We start from the raw sequence: 12,139 nt of genomic DNA, 5'->3' as shown, positions 1-12,139 counted from the left end.
TTGCTTAACTCCCCTTTTTGAATCGAGTTTGGCCCATCACAGCAACGTGTGGACGCACAGGCAGACATCGGGTAGAGAGACTACACGGGTGATTAAACACAAGATTGTACTCTCTATATACAGTTTATACTGTCTTCAAGCTTCTCCCACTTATACTTATTGTGAATCCAAGGTACAAAATGAACTTGTGCTTAAATTAGACATAAAAACGATGTGGTTAGATTGGACAACCTTGGAAAACTGTGCCTTAGGTTACACACGCATGCCCACACGCACGCACGCAGACACACATATGTATGCACACACTCACATAGACACATATATGTACACACACAGGCACACATATGTATGCACACACTCACATAGACACATATATGTACACACACAGACACACATATGTATGCACACACTCACATAGACACATATATGTACACACACACAGGCACACATATGTACACACTCACATAGACACATATGTGTACACACACGCACGCAGACACACATATGCATGCACACACACGCAGACACACATATGTACACACATGCAGGCACACGTATGTATACACACACACACGCAGACACACATATATGTACACACACGCAGGCACACATATGTATGCACACACTCACATAGACACATATATGTACACACACGCACGCAGACACACATGCAGAAACACATATGCATGCACACACTCACATGCATGCACACACTCACATACATATATATGTACACACACGCAGGCACACATATGCATGCACACTCTCACATAGACACATATATGTACACACACGCACGCAGACACACACGCAGACACACATATGCATGCACACACACATGCAGGCACACATATGTATACACACACACACGCAGGCACACATATATGTACACACACGCAGGCACACATATGTATGCACACACTCACATAGACACATATATGTACACACACGCACGCAGACACACATGCAGAAACACATATGCATGCACACACTCACATGCATGCACACACTCACATACACATATATGTACACACACGCAGGCACACATATGCATGCACACTCTCACATAGACACATATATGTACACACACGCACGCAGACACACATGCAGAAACACATATGCATTCACACACACATGCAGACACACATATGTACACACATGCAGACACACATATGCATGCACACACACACACACACACATGCAGGCACACATATGCATGCACACTCTCACATAGACACATATATGCTTGCACACACTCACGCAGACACACATATGCTTGCACACTCTCACATAGTCACATATATGCATGCACACTCACATGCACATATATGTACACACACGCAGACACACATATGCATGCACACTCTCACATAGTCACACATATGCATGCACACTCTCACATAGACACATATATGCTTGCACACACTCACGCAGACACACATATGCTTGCACACTCTCACATAGTCACATATATGCTTGCACATGCACACACAGAGGTGGATATTTTCAGACCTGAGAGGCTCTGTTCCCAATTCTGAAACCTGCATACGGAGATAACAACCAACCGACACATACACATACACACATGACACACACATACACACACACATACACACACACACACACATACACACATGACACACCGACACACACACACACACATGACACACACATACACACACGACACACACACACACATACACACATGACACACCGACACATACACACACACATACACACACGACACACACACACACACACATACACACACGACACACACACACACACATACACACATGACACACCGATACACACACACACACACACGACACACACACACACACACACACACACATGACACACATACACACACGACACGCCGACACACACACACACGACACACACACACACACACATCCACGACACACACACACACATACATACACACATGACACACACACACACATACACACACACATACACACACGACACACACACACATGACACACACACACACACACATGACACACACACACACACACGACACACACACACATGACACACATACACACATACACACACACACGACACACACACACACATGACACACATACACACATACACACACACACACACACACATACACACACACATACACACACACGACACAATACCCTTCGAGAAGGGGCAAGGTTAATATATGGCTCACGTGGCAGTGACACAAAGTAAGAATTGTAAGATAAGTGCAATTTTCATCCATATTGAACTGAGACCATGAGTAGACCTCCGTGGTTGTCATTACGTCATGATATAACCGTTTGGAAATGCCATGATAAGTGAAAGAGAATTGTATGGTCAAAGTAAAACAAACAAAAAGGTGAATAAAACGAGTATAACCAGAAAAATAAATGAAGGATCAGAATATCAAACACGGTTTGTACTGGTAACCGAACGGAAACGATTTGTACTCGGTGCAAGCTGGAAAATAGGTCTCCAGCCAAAACAGAGGGCAGTGTTAATTTCAGCGAGCGGGCAGAAATCGACGGGGACTTTTAAACGACTGAAGGCAACGGTTTTATTTACACAGTACGTTGAAGTTGTGTGGAAGGGTACACGATATGGCAGATGTGGGTTAAAAAAAAAATTGGGCTTTTCATACAGAGGTCAAGGCTCATGGCAGAGCTAAACGAGATGTAAGAGGAGGGCAACAAGTTGATGAGCTGAAAGAGGAAGAATACACAAAGGAAATAGATAAATAACATGAATTAATTACATGAGATGCAGGTGAGATAGGTCTGGTCGGATAGCTTCGAGGTATGCTAACTCGCCTCCGAGCCGTCTACCCTGGGTTTGAATCCTGACCCGGCTATGTCGCGTGAAGGACGAAGTATCAATGTGTGCCGGATGGATGCCATGCCGGAGGAGCTGTCTGCCAACACGGGGGACGTGGGTAGACAAAAACAAATCCAAGGTGTCCTCCGCGGAGAGTGGGCGAGTCATCGGCAGTACCCTCGCCAAATTACAAATGCCTGCGAGCTGGATGGCGGGAAGGTGGGGATAATTAGGATGTTAAAGAAGAGGGAGAGCGAGAGTGAATGAACTTCATGTCGATAAAGAAAACAGACCTTACCGAGGATATGGGTTTGTGGGTGGGTGCAATGCAAGGGACAAAAGGAGATGCTGATGGACAGTGTCCTTAAAAATGGAGAGAACATCAGCATCAAAGGACACGATCAGAAAGGTAATTCCACAAAGGAAAGAAGAGAGAACAAAGGAGTGGAGCTTGGACTTGTGGAAGGGAAATTGGATGTACGCTTACGACCCAGGAAGCCGTGGGTGGGACAAAGGGCTGCGAGGGTAGGGGGAGTGAAACCAGAGGAAGAGTGTAGATGACTGTGCCGTGTCAGAGAGATGATAACGCATTCACCTTTCAAATAACATCGGTTTCACCAACATGTAATTGGAACTTTGAATGTTAACAAACAATTGAAGACAAGCGAAAGTAGAGCAAACATCCCTTTTGTCGATCAAGCAGGACGGCCATCAAGGTCATTATTAAAAATGATCACCTTGTGACCACAAAGAACATTATCGAGGAATGGAATAAAAATGGAGCATACAGATGTGCCTAACGCATCAACTCAGAGTTCTGAGGCTTCTTAGCACATACCGACAAGAAAATTGCAATGCCATCTGATACGTTGGGAAACAAGAGGATCAACGAAAGATACAAAGTACAAGGACGGTTCAAATCTCACCTGGACCTTTGTTAATAAAGGGCAGGGTCAGGTATGCAGGTTCATAATTTCTGAGATTTGTCTAGCCTATATATGGTATTCGTAACAGGTACCCGGGCTCACGGGATAGCTTACAGGGTTGCACACTCGCCTCTGAGCTGTCTTTAGCTGAGGTTTGAATCCCAACACAGCTATGAACTGTCATCCTGGTGTTTTTCAGGCTCATTGAGGCATCAATGTACGTGTTTGTCCCTCGGTTGGAGATTAAACCCTGTGCCTCATCTGTCGGCATTAGTTGTTGGACGTTAAAGATCCCATGGTGTCCTTCGCAAAGAGAAAGCGAGTTATTACCGGCATGCTCAGCAAATTCCAAAATTCCTGCAATGACTGACTGCTGGGGTAGGCAACAACAATACACTCATCCCCCTCACCCTTACCCAGAAACTGCTTCTCCAGTACTGCTTCAAAAAGAGTATGGTACATTGATGATGATGATGATGATGATGATGATGATGATGATGATGATGATGATGATGAACAAGTACCCATAATCCTGAGCTTTCAATGTGATGAGAAGTGAGATGCTCAAAATCCAGATGGTGGCAAGTGGGGTAACAAAGAGGGAGGAATACCAAAAAATTAAAGTGATTTAAGATCAATGAAAACATCAATCCTGAAATGTTCACACTGGCTACACGGTGTGTTGATAATTATCCATGGAGATTAAATAAAACATTTAACTAGAAAGCAGATGAAAATGCAAAGCCCAGTCTGCTTTCTATTCAGACTTCTTCTTGTTCAATATGCTAAATGGTACACCTTTGACCTTTCGACCTTTCGACCAAATTCTTAATTTATCTTCTCTATATTCTCATAATAAAGCTTTGTTGAAAATTTGGTAACAAAAGCTCAAATGGTAATTAAAATTTCAGGTCAATTGGATGAAAGTTGACGATTTTATATCGTACTGACAGTTGACCTTTTAACCTTTCGACCAAATTCTTAATTTGGATTTTGGACTTGTGGGGGGGAAACTGGATGTATTACGATTCTCATAATAAAGCTTTGCTGAAAATTTGATGACAAAAGCTCAAATGATAAAAAAAAAAGTTACGGGACGGACGCACAGGAGGACACACACACACACGCACGCACGCACGCACGCGCATACACACACGTAATTGCAAAACCCCATCTGGGGGAGGACTGCGGTTGAGAACAGTGGGGCAAGCACAGACATCATCAAGGTGTTTTAGACACATTTCATATAACAAGTACTGCTCTCCTCGGCAGTCCTGCTCACCCCTCGGTGATGCCTCCCCTGCCTCACACCTTTCTCAGATTGATGCCATAGAAACCAAGGCCTTCAATATCATTGGAATCTCCCTCGATGAAGCTGAGTCAGTGGACCTACCGTATCTCTACCCATCACAGACAGTTTGGTTGGCTTTCTGTCTTCTTCCATCCCCTTTATGGTCTTTGGTCTTACACCTTCTGCTCTATCCATGCTTTGCCCCCCACCCCTCTCAGGTTTCTGCAGGGTGCACATGTTCTGCCAATGACCCCCTTCTGGTGAAACTCCCAAAATCCAGGATCAATGCTCACCTCCACTCATTCGGATCTATTTTTTTTTGTCCTGCCTATGGAACCAACTTCCACATTCTCTTCAATGTCATTCTTCCCTCCAGGTCTTCAAGACAGCTAGCTGTTAACCATCATCTTAGATCATCAAGGAAGCAGCACGTACAGTTTTTTTTTTAACAGTCTTTGGAATGACTCAGCCAGCAATCGAACCACTCACCTCCCAGACTCAGAGCAGACGCTCGAACCATAACACAACCGAGGCTGGTCGACTGATGGAAACCGGTATTATGAGTCATTACCTTATTACATTGTGGAACAAAATTTAACAGAACACTTAAAATCCACCGTTATACCGTAATTATGGCAGAATAAAGTGCACTGTACTGAATTAAAGTTTACGAGCAAAGAACCTGGCGGTACGGACGCGATAGTTCCCCCACGTTTATGACGTCTGGCTTTCATGCAGAGAATCGACGTATTTTTGCACGACTTGTAATACCAGCTCCCACCAGGTGGTGCTATACGATACATATTTCCCGAGAGCGAATACGGGACTTTCAAAATGACGCCTTTTGCACATGCACTGTGTGTGTTTACACTGATTTGGGTCGGCTCGCAGGACACTTTTTAACCTGCCATTTCTTCGTGAAATCTGTAATTCAAATAGTCTTTTAAACAAAATTTTCAGCATTTGAACAAATGAATGGGGATTTCAAAATGGTTAACGACAATTGTTATTTTCCTGAATGCAAATCAGACTCACAAGAATATTAGAACAAAAGAAGTATCCGTGGATGAGAGGAGTCGGGTTCCTATAATTTCCTGTTAATACAATTAGCGAGCAGCAACCGTGCTTATAACGCACATCCACAAATGGATGCTTCTCCTTTCACCAATATATGCAAAAATCAAGTATAATTTCTCTTGTGGTCCCGGAACCAAACACAAAATGTATATTTATATCAGCCATCACAGTTCCCACCACTCCTCCCATACATGACTAATAGTAAATATCATTTTTAACTTACCCTGTGGATTGACAAGCCCCAGATATGACCTTCCCATTAAGGTTAAGAAGCATGAAGGTTTCGTTGGAAAGTACCATCTACGAACCTTTGGCCCTTCACGGCCAATATCATCGGGAGTTTTTGCAATACGGACTGCAAGATATCAATATTCTGAGTGAGTTGATTAGGAAGTTCTCCTACTGTTTCGTTGTGCAGACAAACACCTTTCTTGCCGGAACACTCACAAGTACTTTCAGTTTCTTTAAAAGTTTCTTTAGTCGTTTCGTTCTACGATCCTCATCTGAGAAGCATGAAATATATCCAGGCCATCCCAATTTACTTCGCTACAAGGGCTTTCTGCGCATGTGTGCTGAGCAATCTGCGGTGGATTACATCATTTTGAAAGTGTTGAGGAGCTCTCCTGACTCTGAAGCCCCACCATAGAACGTTTCCCTTGTACCTCCCCCTCCCCAAGTACGACCACCAGTTTTAAATTCATTCCAACCAGTGGTTCAGGAATGCATAGAAGTTAAACAAAGACATAAACAACCAGACACTTCTCAAATCAGATATATTATGATATACACATGGGTTATCATGGCAATATTCAATTGTACTCTCAAGGTTATGCAATGAAACAATCAATATCAATTGTTTATTTGCAGATTTGAAGTTTACAAAACCAGAAATAAGTAAGGAAAATCTGTCATAAAATAAACGCATTGTTCAAATCACAATGGATGGTAGGTTTGATAAGCTAAATAAATAATGGAAATAATGATTAGCTCTCTGACTCTGGGAAATCTTCTTTATCTCTTTGCTGAGGATTCCACCCTCAGCTGTGACATCCCTCTTCCTTCAGAGAGACAGGCAGCAGCCTCTTCCCTCTTCAGATGTTGATACAATCACAAGCTGGTCAAACAATTGGAATATGTCTAACAAATTGAACAACTCTCTCGCTACCTCTCTCCGAAAGGACCATCTGGCAAACCCTCCTATCTACTTTCTTAACAATCCTCTTGAAGAGGTAAAGTCACTCAAATTTTTGGGCCTCACTATCAGGCATGATCTTTCATGGGCAAACAACACTTCTCCAAAGCTAAATGCCGAGTGGGCATCCTCCAATGTGCAAAGTCCTTTCTTGGGACACCCGAACTTCTATCCACCTTCAAGTCCTTCATCCGCAGCTTGATGGAGTACTGCTCTTCCCTCTGAGCTGGCACCCCCGCCTCGCACCTTGCTCAGCTTGAGGCCATGGAAACCAAGGCCTTCAAGATCATTGGAATCTCCCTTGTTGAAGCCAAGTCCATGAACCAAATTACATTTACATTGCAGATAAGTCAGTGGTCTCTCTGTCTTCGGCTGCCTCCTTTCTGGTCTTGCACCCTCTGCTCTTTCCTTGCTATGTCCACCTCCCCCCCCCCCCCCAGGTTTCTGCAGTGCTCACATAGTCCACTATCAACCTCCTTCTGGTAAAACTAACCAAATCCAAGATTACTGCTCACCTCCACCCAATTTCACTAAAGGAGCTGTCACACCTTGACGTTTTAGCCAGCAATGGCAACGTAGAAAAATGTATGTAAAACGTTGGCATACGCTGAAGTTTTGAGGTTTTTTTTTTAAGTTTTGGTCGTATTCATAACGTGTTGGTCGTATGCATTACATATTAGTAACGGGCACAGAACGTTTCGTTGTCTTATAGATAACTTATACCAACGAATGCTTAGCCTGTTGTCGGCGTTCACAACCTATGCTCAACGATAGTTTAACTTAGGCATAACGCGCTGCACGTATCGCCGACGAACTCGTGGCGTTCTCTGTTAAAATAACCGCCTGAAAATAAATCATAACCGCCTGAAAATTGGAAGTGTCAACATCGCAGTCACACCTTGAGGATTTAGCCAGCGTATGCCGACCTATGAAAAATGTGTCTAAAACGCTGGCTCACGTCGAATACAGTATGGGCAAGTTGTGTATACGTTAGGAGCACGATGAAAAACAATGAAGTACGCTGTCATATTCCGTGGTACGTCTAGTACGGCGTGAAATTTCAACCGTGCTGAAAATTTTACGACGTACTCGACGTATGCCTCACAAGTTCCGCATACGCCGGCATAAGTTCTCGACACGCTCCGCAATCGTTTACACACGTTGGCCACACGTTACTTGTAAGTTACTCATAAGTCGAAACACGTCGAGGTAATGTTTAGCATTCCCGAAACTTAATTTTTAACCTATGAGTAACGTGCTTTGAACCTATGAGTAGCGTGCTTTGAACCTATGTGTAACGTGTCTCAAACGCACATTGTCGTATGTAGACAAATTTGATTGACGTCTTCCGGACGACCGCAGAACTTACTGAACATGTTTCTAACTTACATCTACTGTATAATGGCGATTTGGCAGCGTTTAGGGGAATTGGTATATACAAATGGGCTTCACAAGAGGAACCCGTCAGTGTTCCAGACTCCATGTTGAGTAGATGTCAATGCCAGTAGTATCAGTAGTAGTAGTAGTAGTAGTAGTAGTAGTAGTAGTAGTGGTAGTAGTAGTATTGGTAGTAGTAGTAGGTCCATGTCAGTCGTAGTAGATGATCGTGATGGGGAGGGTGTGGGTGATGATGGATCCTCGTTGCGTCCACGAATAGGAGACGACTTTGCACCATTGTTCGATGTTCTTTTCGGCAAATTTTTTTTTCTCATTCCCACGATGAACTATTTTTTTGTTTCAGTTTTTAAAGTATTCAAATCGACTTGGAAAAATGCATAATGTACTAGTAATGAACACAGAACGCTTCGATAACTTATACGTAAGTTATACCAACGATTGATTAGCGTGTCTTAGGCGTCCACAACCTATGCCCAACGATAGTCTAACGTATGCATAACGTGGCAGCGTATCGTCGAGGATTACGTGAGGTTTTCTATTCATAGGCTGCAACTTCACTATTAATAAATGGCTGTCACTCGCCTATTGTTTTTGGACGCTGGTGCTCGGCAATTGAAATCGTTTCCATTGAACGAGTTAAATCGCTTCCACTGGACTATTGAAATGATTTAATAATAATGCTTGGTTATCCTTGGACCCACTCTGGCTAGCAGCTCGTCGAACATCGCTGGGGGCATTCGCAGGAAGTTGATGAAGGATGCATGGTCCTCGTTCCGGAGTTCCACCATGAGCTGGTCATATATGCCGTAATGGCGTCGCCTCCCGATCCATGGTCTGACCCAGTTCATTCTCCTCCGTTCACGTCTTCTTCTCCCGGCTCTATTGGCATGCAACTGGTGCAGTGTCAACTCGATGAGGTTATGTTGATCTTGGAGGACAGGTAGGTATTGTCGTCTCAGCCTTGCCGTATCCTCCATCTCTCGGAATGACATGGACATGTACTCACTACGAAGTCGAAAAAACAAGATGGGTTCCTCCTGCAAAGCCCCTTTTTATATACCAATTCCCCTAATCGCTGCCAATACGCCATTATACGGTATCTGTAAGTTAGAAACACGTTCAGTAAGTTCTGTGGTCGTCCTGAAGACGTCAAATACGTCTACATAGGTATTTGTGCGTACGACATGCTTTACAAATAATTCCCAAGCACGTTACTCATACGTTATAAATAAGTCACAGATACCCTAAACATTACTTTGATGTGTTTCGACGTATGAGGAACTTTCAAGTAGCGTGTTGCAAAGTGTGAACAACGTTCGCGTAGCGTGCTTACAAAACGTGACTCATAGGTTAGAAATAAGTTTCGGGTATGCTAAAGATTACCTCAATGTGTTTCGACTTATGAGTAACTTACAAGTAATATGTGTCGACATGTGTCAACGATCGCATAACGTGCCTACAACTTATGGCCAGCGTAGCGGAATGTGTGAGTCATACACCGGCATACGTCGTAAAATTTCAAGCATGCAAAAATTTGAGGTCAACCCAAAAGTACAACGTTTAAAGCCAGCGTACTACGACGTATGGCAGTGTTTTTCAGCATGCTCTTAACGTATACAAAACGTACCCATAACGTATTCGACGTGTGCCAGCGTTTTAGACAAATTTTTCATAAATCGGCATACGCTGGCTAAATCGTCAAGGTGTGACAGCGGCTCAACTTCCACATTCTCTTCAATCTCACTATTATCCTCTAGGTCTTCAAGACAGTTCACCACCATCTTAGATCAATCCCCCATCCAAAGCCATGATCCTTTCGCCCCAGTTAACACTCCCCAAGCCAACCTCTTACCAATTCTCTATTTTTTCTTCCTGAGAGTTTGTAGATGTTTCCATATTGTCCACCCCATGCATCCTCCCTCCATCCTCATTATTCCGCACATCCCCTATTTCTCCACTGTCGGTGTATTTACCCCCTTTCTTTCTACGGTTGCTTTTGTTCGGTCACATCCTGATCCATTATATGTTCTCGCTCCTCCATGAACCTTACCATCGTGTACAAAATAATAATAATAATAATAATAATAATAATTGACTACAATAATGGATTTGCCTAAGATATATGTATGTGTATATATATATATATATATATATATATATATATATATATATATATATATGCATTAGTTCCTTTATATTAAGATAGGTAACAGCAGTGGCATATGCTCGGATTGACTTACCATTGATGCTCGGTTGTTGATTCGAACGACCTATTGATTGATGGACCAAGAGCACAACCATGCAGCTGACCAGTGCCAACAGAACCTGCAGATGGAGATACAAATGGCCAATTGGTTGCTCAATTATTGTGATGATCAATTATAGCCGGATGACCAATTTGCCTACTCTGTCTTTATGTTACCGCAAATGATGAAAAACATTCATTACATGGCCATGAGAAGGATATTTTAATATCGAAGCTGCAGTATGTATACAATCGTATATGAACTTCAGCCCACCGGTGAACTAGTCCCAATCTTTGGCCTTACCTGACAAAGGTCTTGAGGTCTGGTCAGGACCATTGTGAACGTGAACAGTGGACACTGCACTCAGATGGAGACTACTTCTGATGTCTTGTCAGCAGCCTGTTCTTGTCCGTCTACTTTCGTGACACGGAAGCTGGTGTGGAGACAGACGTGACCAGCTGTGAAGGATTGAGACAATCCAGACACAGCAAACAACAACTTTGTAATTATTCACAAATAGACATTTGCTCACTACACCAGTCTGTAATGCGCAAATTGATTCAACAACTGTGGCCTGTACAACCTTACAATGGTGTACTGCTTATGTTTGTATTTTTAAACCATGCCATCTATCTTTCTGCACAAAAGACAACGTTGTAACAAGGAATTATACTGCGAATAAAATCACGATGTACCAAACAATTCATAAACACGTACACAAGGAAAACTTTCTTTAAGTTAATTATTTACAAGTGGTTCAACTTTGACATTTTGAAAAAACTTTTTTCATCAAAATCCATTTCTGAAGGTGTACTTCATTAAAAACAATTAATAAACGATACAAGACATGATTAGACTTACTGAAGTTGAATGACGATTGCGGTTAACACTCTCCCACCATCTCTCCCTTCCACCCCTCTTATTCATCTACTCATGCATTCTCTCTCTCTCTCTCTCTCTCTCTCTCTCTCTCTCTCTCTCTCTCTCTCTCTCTCTCTCTCTCTCTCTCTCTCTCTCTCTCTCTCTCTCTCTCTCTCTCTCTCTCTCTCTCTCTCTCTCTCTCTCTCTCTCTCTCTCTCTCTCTCTCTCTCTCTCTCTCTCTCTCTCTCTCTCTCTCTCTCTCTCTCTCTCTCTCTCACACTATCCTTTCACCAAAATCTTTCCCCTCCCACTTAGA

At 43.0% G+C, this 12,139-nt stretch overlaps 1 protein-coding gene across 11 annotated transcripts in view; it reads right to left on the bottom strand.

The window, feature by feature from the left end:
- The window catches only part of LOC147009584 (autotaxin-like), a 190,112-nt gene that overhangs the window by 111,937 nt on the left and 66,036 nt on the right, over window positions 1-12,139 (bottom strand). For 5 of the 11 annotated variants that reach the window (XM_085862218.1, XM_085862227.1, XM_085862226.1 and 2 more), the window contains exons 1-3: window positions 11,824-12,014; window positions 11,266-11,420; window positions 10,957-11,041 (exon numbers count right to left, since the gene is read on the bottom strand). In XM_085862218.1, coding sequence (XP_085718344.1) covers window positions 10,957-11,041; window positions 11,266-11,298 — 118 coding nt within the window. In that variant the 5' untranslated portion in view covers window positions 11,299-11,420; window positions 11,824-12,014. Of the gene's footprint in view, window positions 1-10,956; window positions 11,042-11,265; window positions 11,421-11,823; window positions 12,015-12,139 lie in introns of those variants that run through there. The other 6 variants (XM_085862221.1, XM_085862222.1, XM_085862223.1 and 3 more) reach the window with 3 other exon arrangements.

The sequence above is a fragment of the Eptatretus burgeri genome, chromosome 17 (genome assembly GCF_056783735.1).
Source record: "Eptatretus burgeri isolate ZD-2024b chromosome 17, Ebu_testis_v1, whole genome shotgun sequence".
Taxonomy (NCBI): Eukaryota; Metazoa; Chordata; class Myxini; order Myxiniformes; family Myxinidae; genus Eptatretus; species Eptatretus burgeri.
Note: the sequence above shows the minus strand (reverse complement) of the source record. Positions and strands in the feature narration are given on the sequence as shown.